We start from the raw sequence: 23,279 nt of genomic DNA on the forward strand, positions 1-23,279 counted from the left end.
GGAAATTAACAAGTGATATAGTATTATTAACTAAAGTACAGATTTTGTTCAAATTTCATAAAATTTTATGCTAGTGTCCATCATTTATTTGCATAACTTATTCAAGACTCCACACTATATTTAACTGCATTGAGCAGCTTTAGCTGCATGCAACAAATTCTGATAAATTCTCTTTTCATTTTTACTCTATTACAAACATTCTCTAATTTCCTTGTTATGGCTTCTTAGATATACCCATCATTTAAAAGTGGACATTCCCAAATACATGGGATTTTTTTTAAAGTATTCTTAGCATTAATTTCTCATTTTGATACTAATTTCTCATTTAAATGCTTTCCTCTCTGCAATCATCCTCTGTGTTTTTTTCAGTCTAACTTTATTGAGGCTTTCAATGGCTAAGTTGAAGATCTCTCTTGGTAAATGTCATGTTGCACTTGAAAATATGTGGGTTATTTTCAAATATTTTGATATTGATTTCTAACATAATTCCACAGTGATAAGAGAACAGATTCTGTATGATTTCTTTTTGATTCTGTATGATTTTAATACCTTTAGACGATGAAAATTTTGCACTTTGTTTTATGTCCCTGGATATTTTCCAGTATCTCCTAGCTTATAGTCTATGGGAACTTAAACAGAATTTGTTTCCTCCTGTTCTATGAAAACGGTATAAATCTTCATTATGTTGTATTGGTTCACAGCACATTGCAGGTCTACTATACCCTTCTACCTCTCTGTATATTCACCGTATTAATTTTTGAGTTTGATTTTGAAACTCCAACTAAAAATCTTAATTTATCTACTTAAATAAAACAACTGTAATATACAGTGGAACCTTGTTCTGTCTTTTCCAAGTTTCCTGTAAATGTGTTATTATACTTTCATAGTTTTAAAGAAATACAAATTTTTAAAAAAATGGTTAAAATGTTCAATTTTATGTTATGTATATTTTACAATAAAAAATGAAAAAAGTTTTCAGTAAATGTAATAATAATAATAAAGCAGAAGGGAGCAGTCTGAAAGTTGATGGGAGGCCAAGGACAAGGGGGAACTAGGAGTGATAAGACCCTCTTGGGGGTTATGGTCAAGAGACTCAGGAAACATGGTGTCTAACACTAAATCTTAAGTTTTTTGCTTTGTCATTCTATTAGATAACCCTCCTCTATCCTCCAAAGTTTATAAAAAGTCTGTTGTGCCCCAAAACCTGTTTCTTTGGTGGCATCAAGGCAAAGAGCATGTATTCTGCACCTAAGCAAATATATCAGGGCAGGGAGAAGGAGAAATCACATGCACTGAGACCCAAGTAAGATGGACAATGTCGCAGAAGATGAGGACAAGGACAAGTGACGCTCATGAGACACATATGATGCGCTGGGGCAATACCAAGTGTCCCACTTCAGGCAGGATGAGGGCTCAAGCAATTGTTACTGTTGTTCAGTCACTCAATCATGTCCAACTCTTTGCGACCCCACGGACTGCAGCACGCCAGGCTTCCCTGTCCTTCACCATCTCACGGAGTTTGCTCAAACTCATGTCCACTGAGTTGGCGATGCCATGTAACCATCTCATCCTCTGTCGTCCCTAACTCCTACCTTCAATCTTTCCCACCATCACGGTCTTTTCTAGTGAGTCGGCTCTTCGCATCAAGTGGCCAAAGTATTGGAGCTTCAGCTTCAGCGTCAGTCCTTCCAATGACTACTCAGGGTTGATTTCCTTTAGGATGGACTGGTTTGATCTGCTTGCTGTCCAAGCAACTCTCAAGGGTTTTCTCCAACACAACAGCTCAAAAGCATCAATTCTTCAGTGCTCAGCCTTCTTTATGAGTTCAACTCTCATATCCATACATGACTACTGGAAAAACCAATAGTTTTTGACTAGAAAGACCTTTGCTGGCAAAGTAATGTCTCTGCTTTTTAATAGGCTCTCTAGGTTTGTCATAGCTTTTCTTCCAAGGAGCAAGTTCTAAAAAAATAAATAAATAAATAAAAATAAATTCCTGGTTGCAGTCACCATCTGCAGTGATTTTGGAGCCCCCAAAAATAAAGTCTGTCACTGTTTCCACTGTTTCCCCATCTATTTGCCATGAAGTGATGGGATTGGATGGCATGATCTTAGTTTTTTGAATACTGAGTTTTAAGCCAGCTTTTTCACTCCCCTTTTTCACCTTCATCAAGAGGCTCTTTAGTTCCTCCTTGTTTTCTGCCATAAGGGTGGTGTCATCTGTGTATCTGAGGTTATTGATATTTCTCCCAGCAATCTTGATTCCAGCTTCTGCTTCATCCAGTCCAGCATTGCTCATGATGTACTCTGCATATAAGTTAAATAAGCAGGGTGACAATATACAGCCTTGATGTACTCCTTTTCCCAAGGAGTGATCAAAACCATCCCCAAGGAAAAGAAATGCAAAAAGGCAAAATGGTTGTCTGAGGAGGCCTTACAAATCACTGAGAAAAGAAGCGAAGTGAAAGGCAAAGGAGAAAAGGAAAGATAAAACCATCGGAATGCAGAGTTCCAAAGAACAGCAAGGAGAGATAAGAAAGCCTTCCTAAGTGAAAGTGAAAAGTGAAAGTGTTAGTTGCTCAGTCTGTCCAACTCTTTGCGACCCCATGGACTGCAGCCTTCCAGGCTCCTCTGTCCATGGGATTCTGCAGGTAAGAATACTGGAGTGGATCGCCATTCCCTTCTTCAGGGGATCTTCCCGACCCAGGGATCGAACCCAGGTCTCCCGCATTGCACACAGATTCTTTACCACCTGATCTACCAGGGAAGCCCTTAGTGAACATGCAAATAAATAGAGGAAAACCATAGAATGGGAAAGACTAGAGATCTCCTCAAGAAAATTAGAGATACCAAGGGAAAATCTCATGCAAAAATGGGCACAATAAAGGACAGAAATGGTATGGACCTAACAGAAGCAGAAGATATTAAGAAGAGGTGGCAAGAATACACAGAATAACTACACAAAAAAAGATCTTAATGACCCAGATAACCACAATGGTAAGCCAGACATCCTGGAATGTGAAGTCAAGTGGGCCTTAGAAAGCATCACTACAAACAATGCTAGTGGAGGTGATGGAATTCCAGCTGAGCTATTTCAAATCCTAAAAGATGATGCTGTTACAAGTGCTGCACTCAATATGCCAGCAAATTTGGAAAACTCAGCAGTGGCCACAGGACCGGAAAAGGTCAGTTTTCAATCCAATCCCAAAGAAAAGAGATGCCAAAAAATGTTCACACTACCGCACAACTGCACTCATTTCACATGCTAGCAAAGTAAGGCTCAAAATTCTCCAAGTAAGGCTTCAAAAGTACATGAACCGAGAACTTCCAGATGTTCAAGGTGGATTTAGAAAAGGCAGAGGAACCAGTGATCAAATTGCCAACATCCACTGGATCATAGAAAAAGGAAGAGAATTTCAGAAAAACACCTACTTCCGCTCCACTGACTATGCTAAAGTCTTTGACTGTGTGAATCATAACAAACCGTGGAAAATTCTTAAGAGATGGGAATACCAGACCACCCTACTTGCCTTCTAAGACACCTGTATGCAGGTCAAGAAGCAGCAGTTAGAACCAGACACGGAACAACGGACTGGTTCAAAATTGGAAAAGGAGTCAGTCAAGCAATTGGTATTGGAATACTAAAGGACAGACCAGTGCCACAGGGGTGGAAGACCTGGAACCACCCAGAAGGCAGAGATCTGAGTCACATGCATGAGCCTCATGAACTTCATAGTCTGCAGGCTCTCTCCTAGGTTAAGCTAAACTGAGTCTATTGAGGCCACTCTGATACAGTTTCTGCCTCACTGAAATGTGAGATTCATCTTCATGAAGTACTCTTTCTTTTTTGTGCTTTCTGGGATCTGCCATGTTAACAGGATTATGGAGAAAAAAGATAGTTATGCATGACAGGCAAAGGAGAGCTAAGTAGTGCCTAACTGGAATACCTGAAAGGAATAAAATCAATGAAATACAATAGCCATTTAAAAATATAATTTAGGAAAATGTTTCTGAAATAAAAAAGGATTTCAATCTACATTTGAAAAAAATAACAACAATGTTTATATTAAAAGACATATTCCATAGACAAACATATGTCCCCTCTCTCTTGAACCTCCCTCCCGATCCCATCCCTCTAGGTTGTCACAGAGCACAGGCTTTGGGTTCCCTGATTCATGCTGATGTATACTAGAAACCATCACAATATGGTATGTAAAGTAATTATCCTCCAATTAAAAATAAAATGCAATTTGAAAATTTAAAAAAAAATTACTAATACAGTAAAAAAAAAAAAAAATACTAGAAAACAAAGAATCCTTGAGGCACTCAGGCAAAAAGAACAAGTATAAAGGCTCCAAAAAAATTGTTTTGAACATACAAGAACTCAGGAATAGCGTTCTTAAGAAGTTGTACAGAAATAGGGAATCAGAGGGAGGAAAAAAAAGAAATTTTTTTTAAAGATGTAGATTTTCTAGAAAATATCAAATGTCAGAATCTCTATAGGATACAGCTAAAGCATCAGTGAGAGGAAAATTCATAACTTAAAAACACCAATTTTTTTTTTTTGGCTGTGCTGTGCAGCATGTGGGATCCTAGTTCTCCAACCAGGGGTTGAACCCACACCCCCTACAGTAGAAGCACAGAGTCTTAACAACTGGACCCCCTGGGAAGTCCCCTTCTGCACTTTTTTATAAACCTGAACTATCTCACAGTAATTTTCAGCTTGTTAAATAAAGGAACTACAATATATCCACACAATGTGTGTGTTATTTGCTCAGTCACGTCTGACTCTTTGTGACCCCACGCACTGTAGCCCACCAGGCTCCATGGGGATTCTCCAGGCAACAATACTAGAGTGGGTTGCCATGCCCTTCTCGAGGGATCCACTCAATGGATAAGAATAAGAATGCTATGTACTACTATAAAAAGATCACCAGGATACACTGTTAAGGGAAACAAACAAGTGCAGAATCCTATATACAGCAGGCAACCTATTGTGTAAGAAAACAGTCCAGGAAGTATTAAATCAAATAAAAACACACATTAGTACTTATGTACATAATGTACATATTTGCTTATATTTGTATACAGAGAAATAGAAACATATACAGGAAACCTAGAAGGCTATTATCCAACAAAGCAGAGGGTGAAACTAGGTAATGAGGAGGCAGGGCCAAGTTTTTCAATAAAAATGTTTTTATCATTTATATTTCTAAACCATGTTACCTATTTAGAGAACAAAATTTAATTTTTTTACTATTTATTTTTTTGGCTGCACTAGGTCTTGGATACAGCATGTGGGATTTTTTTTTAGTTGAGGCATGTGGAATCTAGTTCCCTGACCGGGGATTGAGCCAGGCCCCCTACATTGGGAGTGCAGAGTCTTAGCCACTGAACCACGAAGCAAACCCCATAGAATTTAATTAAAAAAAAAAAAAAAATTTTAAAAATTCAAGACTGGGCAAAATGGGTTCACTAGTAGTCTGCCAAACGTGTAGGAAAGAAAATGCATGAATTTGTTAATATCTGCTCCTGAAGATGGAGAAGCAGAGGGGATAGTTCCTAACTCATTCTATGAGACCAGCATGACCATAATACAATCTGACAAAAGCATTACCAAAATACAACCTGACAAAAGCAGACAAGAAAACTGCAGACCAATATCACTCATGAACATAGATGCAAAACTCCTCAACAAAATATTAGTAAATAGAATCCAACAATGTATAAAGAATTAGACACCATGATCACGTGGGATTTATCCCAGGTATGCAAGGCTGGCTCAACATTTGAAAATTAATTAATGGCATCACATCAACAGACTGAAAAGTCACATGATCATACCAATAGACAAGGGAAAAACATTTTACAAAATTCAACATCCATTCATGATAAAAACTCTCACCAAACTAGATACAGAGGGGAACTTCCTCAATCTGATAAAGAACGTCTACAAAAACCTACAAGAAACATCATATCTAATGGTGAGAAACCAGCTTTCCCACTAAGATCAGGCACAAGGCAAGGAATGCAATAAGATAAGAAAAGGAAATAAAAGGTAAGGAAATGGTGTGTGTTCAGTCGATTCAATCATGTCCGACTCTTTGCGACCTTACGGACTATGCAATTTTCCTGGCAAGAGTACTAAAGTGGGTTGCCAAGCTCTCCTCCAGGGGATCTTCCTGACTGAGCGACTGAACCTGCGTCTCCTGTGTCTCCTGCATTGCAGGGGATTTTTTACCGACTGAGCCACCAGGGGAGCCCAACGTAAACGGGGAAGGAAGAAATAAAACTGTATTTGTTAGCATTTGCTGTGATTGTCTATGAAGAAAATCTCTAAGAATCAACCAAAAAACTCTTGGAACTAATAAACAATCACAGCAAAGTTGTAACCATGGATAGAGGAGCCTTGCGGGCTACAGTCTGTGGGGTCACAAAGAGTTATACACAACTGAGTGACTGAGCACACACAAATGGAAAACAGTGTGGAAGTTCCTCTAAACACTAAAAACAGAGTTACCATATGATCCAGCAATCCCACTCCTGGGTGTGTATCCAGAGAAACTTAATTTGAAAAGAAACATGTACCCCCATGTTCACAGCAGCACTATTTACAATTGCCAAGACACAGAAGCAACCTAAACATCCACAAACAGATGAATCGATAAAGAAAATATGGTGTGCATACACAATGGAATACTACTCAGCCACAAAAAAGAATGAAGTAATACCATTAGCAGCAGCATGCATGAACCTAGAGATTATCATACTAAGTGATGTCAGAAAGAGAAAGACAAGTACCATATGGTATCACTTATACATGGCATCTAAAATAAGACACAAATGAACTTATTTATGAAACAGAAACAGACTCATAGACACAGAGAACAGACCTGCAGTTGCCAAGGGGGAGAGGGAGTGAGGGAGGGATAAATAAGGACCTTGAGATTAGCAGGTACAAACTACTATATATAAAATAAACAGCAAGGTCTGACTGTACAGCACAGGAACTATTTATATCAATACATTCAATATCCTGTAATAAACCATAATGCAAAAGAATGTGTGTGTGTATATATATATATATATATATAACTGAACCACTTTGTTGTACACCAGAAACTAACGCAACACTGTAAATCAACCTGACGGGAACCAACACCACAAGCCTCACCTAATCCCAACTTCCCACAGCTTCTCGGAGAAGAGGGTCTCACTCTCATCCTCATGTTGTGGTCACTCACTTAAGAGCCAGATGTCCTGGAGTGTGAAGTCAAGTGCGCCTTAGGAAGCATTACTATGAACAAAGCTAGTAGAGGTGATGGAATTCCAGCTTAGCTATTTCAAATCCTAAAAAAAAATGACGCTGTTAAAGTTCTGTACTCAATATGCCAGCAAACTTGGAAAACTCAGCAATGGCCAAAAGACTGGAAAAGGTTTTCATTTCAGTTTTCATTACAATCCCAAAGAAGGGCAATGGCAAAGAATATTCAAACTACTGTACAACAGCACTCATTTCACATGCTAGCAAGGTAACGCTCAAAATCCTTCAAGCTAGGCTTCAAAAGTATGCGAACCTAGAACTTACAGATGTACAAGCTGGATTTAGAAAAGGCAGAGGAACCAGAGATCAAATTGCCAACATCTGCTGGATCATAGAAAAAGCAAGGGAGTTCTAAAAAAACATCTACTTCTGCTTCATTGACCATGCTAAAGCCTTTGACTGTGTGGATCACAATAAACTGCAAAAAATTCTTAAAGATGGGAATACCAGACCACCTTACCTGCCTCCTGAGAAACCTGTATGCAGGTCAAGAAGCAACAGTTAGAACCCAACACAGAATAAAGGACTGGTTCAAAACTGGGAAAGGAGTAAGTCAAGGCTGTACTCTGTCACTTTGCTTATTTAACTTATATGCAGAGTACATTATGTGAAATGCCAGGCTGGATGAATCATAAGCTGGAATCAAGATTGCCAGCAGAAATATAAACAACCTCAGATATGCAGATGATAGCACCCTAATGGCAGAAAGCGGAAAAGAACTAAAGAGTCTCTTGATGAAGATGAAAGAGGAGAGTGTAAAAGCTGGCTTAAAACTCAACATGCTTACTCCTTGGAAGGAAAGCTATGACAAACCTAGACAGCTATTAAAAAGCAGAGACATCACTTTGCCAACAAAGGTCCGTATGTTCAAAGCTATGGTTCTTCCAGTAGTCATGTACAGATGTGAGTTGGACCATAAAGGATGAGCACCGAAAAACTGATGCTTTCGAACTGTGGTGCTGGAGAAGACTCTTGAGAGTCCCTTGGACAGCAAGGATATCAAACCAGTCAGCCCTAAAGAAATCAACCCTGAATATTCTCTGGAAGGACAGATGCTGAAGCTCCAATATTTTGGCTATGTGACGTGAAGAGCTGACTCATGGGAAAAGACCTTGATGCTGGGAAAGACTGAGGGCAGGAGAAGGGGCGACAGAGGATGAGATGGTTAGATAGCATCATCAACACAATGGAGAGGAGTTTGACCAAACTCCAGGAGATAGTGGAGGACAGAGAACCCTGGCGTGCTGCAGTCCATGGGTTACAAAGAACCAGACATGACTTAGCAACTAAACAACAACTCATCCTCAAGTTCAGTTTGAAAAATAGGCAGAAAAGTTTCAGGCCAGCCACGCTTAAGCCCTAAACCAAAGTTGGAGGGGCCTGTTTTTGTGAGAATACAGCCACTCCACTAGGACCACCAGTTTGGAGGGGAGGGGCAGGGGTGTCATAATGGGGGCCTCTGGGACATTTCCAATGGCATAGCTTGCCACAGATACATACTGGGATCTCTTCAAGGCTTCAAGTTCAGAATGTAATTTGTGGCACCCTAGGGTGGAGAACATGGCCTTGTCCCAGCAGTGATGGTAGCAGTGGAAGGCATGGCATGGCTGATGGACTTGGCTGCAAAACTATAGTTGGGCAAAACTCCAACTACAAATGCTGCCTCCTAAATGGATATTGGTGGGTCCTTCCTGGGTGCCAAAGGGCAATTGACATTTGGCAAACATGAGACTGGGCCCACACCTGCAGACTGACCACGTTAGAGGGGCCCGTTCTGCAAACCTAAGAAAGCCATACCTCACAGGTCACAAGTAGATAGTGAAAATAGATGTAACTGAGGTTTCGTCCCAGTTGAATCATTTTATTTTGTAATAGGTGTTCATTAAGTTGAAAGATAATGTTCATACTCTTTAAAAAAAAATTATTTATTTGGCTGCACCGGGTCTTAGCTGTGGCATGTGGGATCTAGTTCCCTGACCAAGGATTGAACCCTTGAGAGGACGGAGTCTTAGCCACTGGACCACCAAGGAAGACCTCAACTGAATCATTTTAACCCATCACTAGGAACTGCTGAGTAAAGTCTCCCTTACAGCAGCTGGGCAGCCTGCCCCATAACTTTTTGGGTCTGACCATAGGGCAGGCCCAGTGGCTTTTTGTTGGTATAGAAAGAACCAGGGAATTTGCCCTGGGAGCATTACACAATCAGATGGAAGGGAATTCCAGGCAAACACCCACAGTCCTTCAACCCTTAGGTGAGGTCATTCAGAGGCAACTGTTGTGCACTGGCCCCCAGAAGCACTTGGTGCACTAAGCCCCCAGCTACTCCTCTTAGCACATAATCTGCCTCCCCTTCCAGGGCTTTCTGTGATCACCTCCAACATAAACTGCTTGTACCTAATCCTGTCTCAGGCGCTCCTTCTCAGGGATCCACACCAACCCACCACATTGTAGTAGAGGAAGCAAGTGCTATCATCCAAACATATAAGGAGACAGGTGATAAGAAGGACAAGAGGTGGAGACCTCCCAAGAAGCCTCCTGAGGACATACTTGGCCATGAAGGCTCAGACACCCATCTCAAGGTAGTACAGGAGCAGATGTGCATTAATGAAACTCACAGAAACAGAAGGTGAAATCACACACTCGGTGCTTTTAATTCAAAAGGAAAACAACATCAACAGACCTCTAGCATTCACCTGACACCACCTTCTCTCCCCATAGACTGATGGTGGGCATGAGCTGGGCTCAAAAGGAGTTATGGAGCCTCTCTGCTGAACAACTCACACCTCTGTGAACTGCGGTGGGGCTGGACACCAACAAACAAAATCCTTGATGATGGTGCCTAAGTAGGTGCAAAGGCAGAGGCCAGCTCCCCAACTCTGAAAGTCTCAAGAGACTCCTTTTGCACTGCGATGACTATGGGTTTGGAAGAAGAAAGTGGGCTGAGTTCCAAGTAGCTGTTCCTTACTACCCCAGCACTAGGGGCTGGTGAACTGGAGGCTGGCTGGCAGGGATGGGGAAAAGTAGGGTCAGGTCAAGCAGGGCTGGCCCAATGCGGAGTTCTGAGTAAGTCACAAGGCAGCTCCAGGCATAGGATGTTCTCTGATTCCTCCTCTCTACCCTCTCCCCAGACCCCTTTTCTGCCAGTTTGTCTCATCCATTTGTCCTGGGTGTGGCAGCACACCGGAGCTGAGAGCAGGCTGGGAAGGAGGAGGCGGATGACAAACTTTACCTGACTATGTGTCCCTTTAACAGCATCTCCTTGACCTTGTGAGGACTCCCATCCCAGTGTGGGTCAGTGGGACCAGGCAGCACTGAATTCTTTCTCTAGACCCTGGACAAACTGGTCATTGAGGAAGAGCAGCTGACCATGGGGCAGGAAGCGGGTGAGGATGCCTTCAACGCAGTCAGCCCTCAGCAGGAGGTTGGCACCAGGGACCAGCAGTCGGAGATGGTCAAGGAGAAGGCGAGCCAGCAATCGAAGCGTGTTCTCCACCAGCAGCAGGTTCTCGTGAGTATCCAGCACCAGGGCAAAGCCTATAGAGAGCACGCCTAGCCACACCACTGTCCGAGGCTCCTGGAAAGGGTCCCCTGGCGCCAGGCGGAAGGCCCCACACGGGGCCTCATGAAGGGCAACTGGATCATCTGAGGACTGGGGTTGCAGGTCCACAGCGTGCCGGCCACACGCCTGCTGCTGCAGCTGGTACATGGACTCCACCTGCCTGGGAAGAATAGGTGGGTCATGGACTTGTCATCCTCAGGACCACCCGTGGAGCTAGGAGCTGCCATTAACCCCATAACTAGATGTAGAGACTGAGCCCTGGAAAGACGAAGTGCAGTGACCCTGCCCAGGGCCACGGTACAGAAAGCATGAGCCCAGATAGGAATTTAGGCTCCAGCCTCCAGGTCCTGACCCATTTCACTCTATGCAGCCAAGAGAAGGCAGGTTCTGAATACAGCTCCTTGGCCTGGGAAGGGGCATCAGGGGAAGAAGATCCCTCCCCTAACTGATTCACAGAGGCCTCCTAAACATCTCAATAAGAGATGAGAAGTGGAGTATAAGCTACATCCAACCCAGGATGTCTGTAAACTCCCCACCCTCACCCCATCCTGAAGCCTTCTCCAAAGAGAAAAGAAAAACTTTCCACTTGGACATCTAAGCTTTTCAAATCACCCTTGGACCTCTCACGAATCACCTTCCAATCTGGGCCATGTACAGGCTGCTTTTTTTTTTTTTAAGATATTTATTTGGCTCTTCCGAGTCTTAGTTGTGGCACGTGGGATCTAGTTGCCTGATCAGGGATTGAACTTGGAACCTGGGCCTCCTGCCTTGATAGTGTGGAGTCTTAGCCACTAGACCACCAGGTAAGTCCCAGGCTGCTCTTAAAGACACCTGTTTGGTTTTCTGTGCCACATAACCGGGAGGAGGCCCAGAGAAATAAAGAGGTAACAAGAGGCTGGTCCAGGGTTGCCCCACAATGTTAACCGTCCACCCAAAATGCAGAGGGGCCAGGAGACTCTGGCACCTGTTGTTTCAGTCTGGGTCTGGGAGGAAAGGGTCCCAGGCCAGCTATCCCATCTGGAACAGTGTTTCCCAGCTGTATACTCTCTGGATCCAAGGCTTTCAGGAGGCTCCTGGTGAAGATTCCCACAAACTACATTCTCCTTTTTAGAGATTCATAAAGCTTAAAGGCACACTAAGGGCCCTGAAAAGTCCTGCACTCAAAGCATGTTTAATCTGTACTGTTTACACTCAAATCCCAACTCTTTCACTTTCTAGACTCTATAGCTCATCTGTAATCTTCAAATTCCTTTAACTCTCTATATACTCATCTGTAAGATGGGGATAATATACCTATCTCAAAACACTTTCAAAGATAAAATGAGCTCATATACATGAAATATGCAGAACATAAAATGCTTACTACACACATGCTAAATAATACTAACTACAAAAAAGTTATAGTAAATGCTAAAAAACTATAATAAATAATCGTGATAATAACATTATTTCTTTAACCCCCTTTCATATAATAATTGTGAACAACTGGCAAGACTCTTCGAAAGCACTATTCTAAAAACTTTCTCTCTGCTTCTTAGTCCTCTTGTTTCTCTGTGCCCTCCCAGAAAACCTATCATAATCACTGACCAGGAAGCCTTGGCTGGGCTGGATGGTGTGGTTACCTGGCCACGGCCAAAATCTGCTCCTTTCGGAGAAGTCTGTCCCTCTCAGCACTGCGTGGCTGTGGGTCATTGGGTGAATTCTCGGCACCGAAGAAGCAAGAATAGAGCACTCGGCAAAAGCCCTCCTCAGCCTTGGTGGCCCGCAGGGTGTGGATGAGGAAGGCGTGGACCATGGCTCTGGGATGATGATACAGAGAAGTCAAGACACTTCAGTGAGATGAGTGTATAACCCCCGCAAGGGAGGCAACCACAGAAAGCGTTTGGCCTAGCTCCGCCTGGAGGGTGGTGTGGCTGGTCACTGGTCCTCCTTAGCCACCCAAGACACACGCCCAGCTCTGGCCAGCACCTCTGCCCACAACGGAGTCTAGTGGCTAAGATATCCTGGACAACCCCAAAGCCAAATCTACAAACTGCTGGCCAGGAATTTTTAAAACTGTAAGTTATCAGAGTGAAGAGACACTGGGGAGATGCTCCAGACTGAAGAAGGCCGAAGACACAGGACAGAGGAATACAACCCTGGCAGAAAAATTGGTAGCTTCAATATACAGCATTATTAGGATAACTGGAAGCATTTAAATATGGATTACAGGTTAAATAATCGTCCTGATCAATATTACCTGGTTTTAAATATAGGGGAACGTCCTTGTTTTTAGAAAATACACACTTAAGTACTTCTAAATACACAAGTAAAGGAGCATCACATCTGCAACAAACTGAATTAGAATATTACGTATACAGGAGTTCTTTATAAAAAGTTTACAGAAAGAAACTTTAAGTTTTGAAATCTGTAAGCCTGAGATCATGTCAAAACAAAGACCATGAAATAGAAAAAATAATGATGTCTGACTGGCTAAGTGACCAGACCGGGACTGAAAGGTAGCAGGGATCTTCGACTAAGGGTGAATAGACCGCCAGCTTAAACCGGTTAAAAATGAAGGTTCCAGAAGGTTCTTTAAAACCCAAGCCCGAAGACCTGAGCTGACCTCCCATGACCCTCTAGATTACGAGAAGATTTACGTCATCAACCTTCGCCACGGGCCTCGCGCAACCCCGAGGCGCAGTGCATCTGGGGGGTTGTAGTTGCTTGCCCCAGCTAACCAACTGTGTGGGGTGCCGGGTGGGGCGGACTGAGTGTGCACCGCAACCCCGGGCCGCTGTCCTCAGGGAGTGGTACTCACCTTTCCTTTCGTGCCTGCAAACTTCTAATAACGGGCCAAGTCCCTCGGCTAAAGGGGCAAAATGGCGGCTGCGCGGCACTTGGGCGCCTGCGCACGCCACTAGCGGGCGCGCGTCCGAGCGTGACAGTCTCGGGGTGGGCGAGGTCTCATTTCCGGAAATGCGCTCCGAGGGCGGGGTGTGGGCAACTTGCATCGTCTGACAAAGACCCCTAGCCCCGAGTTCCCTGCGCGGCCTATGCTGGTCACTCGCTGACTGAGTACGCGAGGTTCCCACTGGTAGTCCTGCACCCCCCGAGCCCCAGGCCATTTCCCCCGGCGGCCGCGAGGGGGCGTAGCGACCCGGCTTGTCGCGCTTCCGGAAGAGGCAGGGTCTGAAGGTGCAGGGCAGCGGATCTCAAACTAGTTCACATGCTTGGGAATCCGCAGTGTGTGTGTATGTGTGCTTAGTCAGTCGTGTTCGACTCTTTGCGACCTCATAGACTGCAGCCTGCCAGATTCCTCTGTCCATGGGGATTCTCCAGGCAAGGATACTGGAGTGAGTTGTCATGCCCTCCTCCAGGGGATCTTGCCAACCCAGGGATCGAACCCAGGACTCCCGCGTTGCAGGCGGATTCTTTACCGTCTGAGCCACCAGGGAAGCCCCAGGGAATCTTGGGGGCACCTGTTAAAATTCAGGTTACTGGGCTTTGGCCCAGAGAATGAAGGCTTGGGGAAAAATAAGCATATTTAGGCAGTTGAGGGAGCGGGGCTTCTGTGTTGTATGTACCTCCGATGGGTTAAGACTAGGGCTTGAGGTGGGTTGGCGGCAGGGGTTTGGGGGTAGGGGGGAAGACTAGGGCTTGGCTTGGAGTAGACCGATTGAAAGTGCGGTCCCAATCCTGTTTCCAGCTGTCTCTGACAGTTCAGTCATTTTACTGGGCCCCAGTGAAGCCCCATAGGATTTAGTAGACCGATTAATTTTTCCTTTCACACTCCTGCCAGCACATTCCTTGCCCCCTCTTTGAGGGAGGCTATCAAAAGTATATATAGGAGACTTCTCTGGTGGTCCAGTGACCAAGACTCGGTGCTCCTAATGCGGGGGTCTGGGTTCCATCCCTGGTTAGGAAACTAGATCTCATGTGCTGCAACTAAGACCTGGTGCAGCCAAATAAATATATGTTAAAAAGCATGTGTGCACGTGTGTGTGTGTGTGTGTGTGTGTGTGTGTGTTTGTTTAAGTACTTTCCTATTGGAGTCTTGGCCTAGCAGTGTTTGGGGCCCTGCAAGACTTCTCTGGGCCACGTGGCTTGCCCTGGTCTCCCCAGCCCCCTGCCTCCCCACACATAATCGTTTTACTTCCTGGCAGGTCAACTGCTGCAACCTACCCAGATATGTTCTGTGCTTCAGAACCCCACACTGGTTATTCCCTCGGCCTGGCCTGCCCTTCCCTCCCCTTTATTAGCCCTTCGAAAGGTACTCAGACCAAAACTTAGGGGAAGCCTTCCTTCTAGACTGCCCATGCAGTCTGCTGTCCCATTTACACCCACTGTGAGGGTCTGCCCAGGGTGCTGATGTCTCCAATGGGATACACCCTGGCTGTGATGCCCAGTTTCAGTCACCAGGGCCAAACACACTCCTTGGTGAGTGAAGAAAGAAGGACAGTGCAGCTCAGGCAGAGAACCTGGTGTGCAGACTGGGCTCCTCTGGCCATAGGACTCAGGCAAAGAGGCAGAGAAGGAGGCTAGAGGAGATGGCCTGGGTACTGGCCAGAGTATGTGGGCATTCTGGTCACAGATGCAATATGTAAACATTTTTGTATGTGGAGGGGCAATCCCAGAGATAGTGGGACTTCAGCCAATAGACTGGGATGATGTTGGCTCAGTTCCTGGTCCCTATCACTCTCAGCCAGGACTCATGTCTGCCAGCTGATTACAGCAAAGAGCTGAGAGAGGGCACTGTTTGTTAGGGGCCAACTGACATCTGGAACACACTACTGGGGCCTCTGTCCACTCCTTGGGCAGTAAGTCCACTCCAGGTCCCAGGCTAGTGTGAGGTACATGGAGGAGACAGCAGTGAGAAGCTGGGCTGAGCTTCTGGAGGTCAGGGGTGACCCAGATGGAGGTAAGTATAGCAGGCTCAGATGCCATTTTCAACTTTTGGTAGCTTGTGTCATAGGCCAACTTGTGCCCCCAAGGGCAAAGCAAGGTGCTGAGACAGTGAGGCAGGAAGAGGCCTGGGTCCCCAAAGACACTGCAGAAACTTCTTGCTGAATGAGGAGCACATATATTTATTTTGTTCAACTGCCGTGTGGGGTTTCTGTTAGATGCTGCTGTTGTTCAGTCGCTAAGTTGTGTACGAATCTTTGCAGTCCCATGGACTGCAGCACTCCAGGCTACCCTGTCCTCCACTATCTCTGTGAGTTGCTCAAATTCATGTCGATTGAATCAGTGATGCTATCTAACCATCTCATCCTCTGTCATCCCCTTCTCCTCCTGCCTTCAGTCTTTTCCAGCATCAGGGTTTTTTCCAGTGAGTCAGCTCTTCCCATCATGTAGCCAAAGTATTGGAGTTTCAGCTTCAGCCTCAGTCCTTCCAATGAATATTCAGGGTTGATTTCCTTTAGGATTGACTAGTTTGATTTTGCTGTCCAAGGGACTCTCAAGAGTCTTCTCCAACACCACAGTTCGAAAGCATCACTTCTGCGGCACTCAGCTTTCTTTACGGTCCAACTCTCACATCCATACATGACTACTGGAAGAACCATAGCTTTGAACATACGGACCTTTATTGAAAAAGTGATGTCTCTGCTTTTTAATAGCTGTCTAGGTTTGTCCTTTCCTTCCAAGGAGTAAGCATCTTTTAATTTCATAGCTGCAGTCACTGTCTGCAGTGATTTTGGAGCCCAAGAAAATAAAAATCTGTCACTGTTTCCACTTTTTCCCTTCCTATTGGCCATGAAGTTATGGGACTGGATGCCATGATCTTAGTTTTTTGAATGTTGCATTTCAATCCAGCTTTTTCACTCTCCTTTTTCACTTTCATCAAGAGGCTCTTTAGTTCCTTTTTGCTTTCTGCCATTAGAGTGGTATTATTTGCATACCTGAGGTTTTTGATATTTCTGCTGGCAATCTTGATTCCAGCTTATGATTCATCCAGCCTGGCATTTCGTATGATGTACTCTGCATATAAATTAAATAAGCAGGCTGACAATATACAGCCTTGTCATAATACTTTTCCAATTTTGAACCAGTCCATTCGTCTGTGTCCAGTTCTGTTACTAATTGACCTGAATACAGGTTCTCAGGACACCAGTGAGGTGATCTGGTACTCTAATCTCTCTGAGAATTTTCCAGTTTGTTATGATCCACAAAGTCAAAGATGATAGTGTAATGAATGAAGCAGAAGTAGATATTTTTCTGGAATTGCTTTGCTTTCTTCACGATCCAGTGAATGTTGGAATTTTATCTCTGGTTCCCCTGCCTTTTCTAAACCCAGCTTGTATATCTGGAAATTCTCAGTTCACATACTGCTGAAGCCTATCTTGATGCGTGTTGAATATAACCTTGCTAGCTTGTGAAATGCCCACAGATGTACAGCAGTTTGATCATTCCTTGCCACTGTCCTTCTTTGGGATTGGAATGAAAACTTTTTCTAGTCTTATGGCCACTGCTGAGTTTTCCAAATTTGCAGGTATATTGAGTGCAGCGCTTTAACAGCATCATCTTTTAAGATGTGAAATAGCTCAGCTGGAATTCTGTCACCTCTACTAGTGTTGTTTATTTAATGCTTACTACCAGTCAAGCCTAAAGGAAATCAGTCCTGAATATTCATTCATTGGAAGGACTGATGTTGAAGCTGAAGCCCCAATACTTTGGCCACCTGATGCGAAGAACTGACTCACTGGAAAAGACCCTGATGCTGAGAAAGATTGAAGGCAGGAGAAGGGGACGACAGAGGATGAAATGGTTGGATGGCATCACCAACTCAATGGATATCAGTTTGAGCAAGTTCCAGGAGTTGCTGGTGGACAGGGAAGCCTGGCGTGCTGCAGTCCATGGGGTCATAAAGAGTCAGACATGACTGAGTGGCTGAACTGAACTGAACTGAACTGAATGCTTCCTAAGGCCCACTTGACTTCACACTCTAAGATATCCGGCTCTGGGTGAGTGACCACACCATTGTGGTTATCCAGGTCATTAAGACCTTTTTGGTCTTATATTCTGTATATTCTTCTGTATATTCATTCTGTATGGTTCTGTATATTCTTGCTGCCTCTTCTTAATCTCTTCTGCTTCTGTTAGGTCCTTCCTTACCATTTCTGTCCTTTATCATGTCCATCCTTGCATGAAATATTTCCTTAATATATCCAATTTTCTTAAAGAGAGCTCTAGTCTTTCCCATTCTAATATTTCCTTCTATTTCTTTATATTGTTCATTTAAGAAGGCCTTCTTATCTCTCCTTTTCTATTCTCTGAAACTTTGCATTCAGTTTGGTATATCTTTCCCTTTCTCCCTCGCCTTTCACTTCCTTCCTTTCCTCTGCTATTTGTAAATCCTCCTCAGACAACCATTTTGCCTTCTAGTATTCCTATTCCTTTTGGATGGTTTTGGTCACTGCCTCTGGTACAATGTTAAGAACTTCCTGTCCATAGTTCTTCAAGCACTCTGTCTACTGGGTCTAATCCCTTGAATCTATTCATCCCCTCCACTGTATAATCATAAGGAATTAGATTTAGGTCATACTTGAATGGCCTAGTGGTTTTCCCTACTTTCTTCAGTTTAAGCCTGAATTTTGCAATATGGAGCTTATGATCTGAGTGACAGTCAGCTCCAGGTCTTGTTTTTGCTGACTGAATAGAGCTTCTCCATATTCAGCTGCAAAGAACACAATCAGTCTGATTTTGGTGTTGACTGTCTGGTGATGTCCATGTATAGAGTCATCTCTTATGTTGTTGGAAGAGAGTGTTTGCAATGACCAGCATGTTCTCTTGACAAAACTCTGTTATCCTTTGCTCTGTTTCATTTTATACTCTAAGGCCAAATTTGCCTATTATTTCAGGTATCTCTTGACTTCCTACTTTTGCATTCCAATTTCCTATGAAGAAAAGGACATTTTTTTTTGGTGGTAGTTGTAGAAGGTCTTGTAGGTCTTCATAGAACTGTTCAACATCAGCCTCCTCAGCATTAGTGGTTGGGGCAAAGACTTGGATTACTGTGAAGTTGAATGATTTGCCTTGGAAACAAACTGAGACATTCTGTCATTTTTGAGACTGCACCCAAATACTGCATTTTGTACTCTTTTGTTGACTATGAGGGCCACTCCATTTCTTCTAAGGGATTCTTGCCCACAGTGGTAGATATAATGGTCATCTGAATTAAATATGCCTGTTCTCATCCATTTTACTTATAGTTCACTAAGATGTCAATAGTTCACTCCAATCTTGCCATCTCCTGCTTGACCACCTCCAATTTACCTTGATTCATGGATCTAACATTCCAGGACAATACTGTCTTTACAGCATCAGACTTTCCTTTCACCACCAGGCATATCCACAACTAAGCGTCATTTCCACTTTGGCCCAGCCACTTCTTTCTTTCTGAAGCTATTAGTAATTGCTGTCTGCTTTTCTCCAGTAGCATATTGGACACCTTCCAAACTATGGGGCTCATCTTCCAGTATCATATCTTTTTGCCTTTTCATATTGTTTATGGGATTCTTGCAGTAAGAATACTAGAGTGGGTTGCCATTTCCTCCTCCAGTGGACCACATTTTGTCAGAACTCTTCTCTGTAACTCATCCATCTTGGGTTGTCCTTCCTGGCATGGCCTATAGCTTCATTGAGTTATGCAAACCCCTTTACCACAACGGGGCTTCCCTTGTAGCTCAGTTGATAAAGAATCTGCCTGTAGTACAGGAGACCCGGGTTCAATCCCTGGGTTGGGAAGATCCCCTGGAGAAAGAAATGGCAACCCACTCCAGTATCCTTACCTAGAAAATCTCATGGACACAGAAGCCTGGTGGGCTGCAGTCCATGGGGTCACAAAGAGTCAGGCACGACTGAGCAACTAACACTTACTTACTTATCACAACAAGGCTATGATCTATTAAGCAGTCTATCAGGTATAGCCTAACTCAAATGAGTTAAGTGAGGCAACATGTGAAGTGGACAGAGTGGAGCCTGATACATAGTCAACACTCAGTAAATGTTGACAAACATTAATGCAGAGGCAGGATAGGAGAAGGTGTCAGAAACTGGAAACTTGGTCAGTACTGGAAAGCAGGTGGAACCTTCTGGTCTGGAGGCAGTTTCAGAAGAAGAAAAGTGAAATAAAATACTACAATTCAGTACCCTGTAATAAACTACAATGGAATAGAATGAAAAAGAATATATATATATATATATATATATATATATATATATATATATATATATATATAATATACGTAACTGGATCATTTTGCTGTATACCAGAAACTAACACAACATGGTAAATCAACTATAAAAAACTGAAATAAATAAAGCACTATAAAAAAATTAAAGGAACTTGAAGGAAGCAGCTGGCTGGATTTGAGTCCTTACTCACCTGCCTAGCAGCGACCAGCTACTTTCCCATCATTTCCCTTTCCCCTACTCTGGCTGTGGGCGGAGATGCCCATTACCCTGATCCCTAGCTCTGCTCTTCTCATTGGCCCTCTGAGTTGGGGGGTTTGCCTGAAGCCCTTCCTCACACTCCCACTTTCCACTGCTCTCTGCCTACTTCTGGGTGAGGCCTGCCCCACAGTGGCAGGCAGCCTTGTGTTTTCCCCTTCCTATCCCCGCTGATGCCCACCACCAGGATGCACGTGGTGACTGATACTCAATTTGGACAGCAGTCTCCATTCCCCACTCACCCAAGCCACTGCAGGGTCCTGAAACACTGATGGGCAGGCTGGCTTCTCCCAGACATCAGGACCAACCCCCAGGTTCTGCTTGCACACCTCCCGGGACAGAGGAAACCCACCCCAAGACAGCTGGGAACGCTTACTGATGGTCTTTACAAACCCTGAGACCTCAGGCCAGACCAGTTGAGTCATCACCTACATCTGGATGAGGGGAAGGCAGTTCCATGGAATCTGCCAGCCCCAGGCAGTATATTGATTGATTGATTGATTTTAAAGTTTTTTTAATAATGTCTGAGATTTTTTTAATGTTTGATAAGAATGTCCCTGACGGCTCAGACAGTAAAGAATCTGCCTGCAATGTGGGAAACCTGGGTTTGATCCCTGGGTTGAGGAGATCCCCTGGAGAAGGGAATGGCAATCCACACCAGTATGCTTGCCTGGAGAACTCCATGGACAGAGGAGCCTGGCAGGCTACAGACCATGGGGTTACAAAGAGTCGGACATGACTGAGCGACTACACTTTCACTTTCAAGAATTTTTAGCTGTTTCTCAAATTGTAGAGGAGGAAACTAAGAGGAAGAGATTTACTGAGAGTTCAGGTAGGCTGAGATTGAGTGGATATGGTTGCCCTGGAATAAAGAAGACCAAAGTAAGGCAAGCCTTATACTTCCATCCCTCTTCACCTCCCTGGGCCATCTCAGAGATGACTTGCCCTATGTGGGTCATCAGACAGCTCCCTCTTCGTCTGTACCAAGCCCCATCCACAGCCTCCTAACTGCTTCTCTGGTGCAGTGGGACAACAGTCTCCTACACAGAGCATCTAGGCTTTTCCTTTGTAATCCATCACCTAGGGGCATGTCCATGTGCAGAAAAGGCTCAAACCCTCAAGTTGGCCCCTTTCTTTTAATTAAATATTTTTAGGATTATCCTTTTTACTCACCTGGTCTTGTAATCCCCATGTTGACTCTAAGTAATAGCAGCCATAGCAGACTCTTGTATGGCACTTGGTGTAGGCAGGCCCTGTTCTCACCAACTCATTCGATCCAATTCACAAGCCTTTGATGGAGGGGCTTTACTATCTCCATTTTGCAGATGAGGAAATTGAGGCACTGAGATCAAGGAACTTTCCTGATGCTACATATGTACTGAGTGAGGTGTCCTTGTCCACAAATTTCAGGGTCACACATGCCCTCCCCATGTGTCCCCTTCTCCCCCATCCCCTCAGGGTCACCACAGAGACTGTCAGCCCCCACCTCCAACTCCTAGAGGCCATAACCCCAGCCCTGCTTACCTGCAATAATCTAACCCTGGGAGCTCCCTTCCTACCCCATTTGGATAACCTCCTTCCCTGGTATTCCCAACCCCAACCCAGAAGGCCCCTTCCAGCACCCTCCCCTCAGGGAGCCCCAGGCCCCATGTTTGGCTGGGCTCCAGGAGGACTAGGCAGTCTGTGATTTGTCCTTTCAAAAGGCTGCTCTTCCTGCAGGGCTAAGAGCCAGGAGGCCCCACGAGGCAGCTCAGACCCAGCCACGTGAGGCCCCTTCCCTTCCCGCTGCCCCAGGCCCGGATGACTCAGAGCCTGGCAGCTGCGGTCACCACCCTTCCCCAGGGTGTGAGTGCTGGTGTGGGCAGGGTGGGGGAGGAGCCAATCCTAGCAGCACTGCTTGGCATCCACACAAACTCCTGTGTGGGTTGGGTGGGAATGCTTCTTAGCTTCTGTCTCATAACCAACTGTCTCTTTTGAACAATAGGCTGAGTAACTTTACATTATCCAACATTCTCTCAATGCATGAATTTCAAGGCTGCAGAACAGCAACTTCTCCATCATTGCTCAACTTCCCTCTCCTGATTGTTTCCAGATTCCACATTGCTACAGACCTTCTTGTCTAAACATCCTTCCTTTCTGTACCAACAGTTTTATTGCTTCTGGAAAGTAGGGTGCTTGTGTGTTCAATCTCAGGGATAAAGACTTCTAAAAAATCATTAAGTTTTCTAGATGGCTGTGAGCTGTGGTCACTGGATGGACTCAAGCCAGTGACCTACAAGCCAGTGACCTAAAGAGTCACTTTAACTTTTTAAAGAATCTGACTTGAGGAAAAATTAAGACTAAGATTAGTCTTTCAACATAGGAGAGTCAGAAAACAGGCTGAAATTCCTGCTACCGCCATACCACAGTATGTAGGTGCATGCAGCACTGGACAGTGAACAGAGCTCTTTGCTATAAACAGTCACATTTTCTGGTTAAGAGAGAAATGAAAATTTACCAATCCTAATGAAAATATGGGGCAACAAAACTCTCAGACACAGCTGGTGGGAGATAAGTTGGTATGGCAACCTTGGAGAACTATGTGGAAAATACACATGCTATGCTCCAACAGTTCCACCCCTGGTATAGTTCCATCACATTTTCAAATAGTCTCAAATAATCTAAGGGCAGAATGAAAATGTTCTATATCTTAATTGTGGTGGCAGTTACTAAACTGTACATTCGTCAAAACTCACAGAAATATATACACAAAAGAGTAAATCTTTGCTTTAATTTTTAAAAGATTTAAAGACTAGGGAGGGACTTCCCTGGTGGTCCAGTGACTGACTACATGCTCCCAATACAGGGGGCCCAGGTTCAACCCCTGGTCAGGAAACTAGATTCTACAACTAAGACCCGGTGCATCCAAATAAATAAACAAATAAATGCCAGGGAATTCCCTGGTATCCAGTGATTAGGACTCCGCTC

General features: G+C 44.2%; 1 protein-coding gene across 3 annotated transcripts; it reads right to left on the minus strand.

The window, feature by feature from the left end:
* Positions 1-416: 416 nt before the first annotated feature.
* On the minus strand, positions 417-13,923 carry AP5S1 (adaptor related protein complex 5 subunit sigma 1). Of its 3 annotated transcripts, XR_009690079.1 has the most exons (5): positions 13,684-13,923; positions 12,506-12,682; positions 10,554-11,043; positions 2,165-2,307; positions 420-1,962 (listed from the first exon to the last, which is right to left on the minus strand). XR_009690079.1 is itself a non-coding variant. In XM_061126688.1 (3 exons), the coding sequence occupies exons 2-3, from the start codon at positions 12,676-12,678 to the stop codon at positions 10,617-10,619; spliced, it is 600 nt and encodes a 199-aa protein (XP_060982671.1). In that variant the 5' UTR covers positions 12,679-12,682; positions 13,684-13,923; the 3' UTR covers positions 9,947-10,616. The 3 variants fall into 3 exon arrangements, 1 of the variants encoding a protein (XP_060982671.1); XR_009690078.1 differs by having other exon boundaries at positions 417-2,307; XM_061126688.1 differs by lacking the exons at positions 420-1,962; positions 2,165-2,307 and having other exon boundaries at positions 9,947-11,043.
* Between the last annotated feature and the right edge of the window lie 9,356 nt (positions 13,924-23,279).

The sequence above is a fragment of the Dama dama genome, chromosome 23 (assembly GCF_033118175.1).
Source record: "Dama dama isolate Ldn47 chromosome 23, ASM3311817v1, whole genome shotgun sequence".
Lineage (NCBI taxonomy): Eukaryota > Metazoa > Chordata > Mammalia > Artiodactyla > Cervidae > Dama > Dama dama.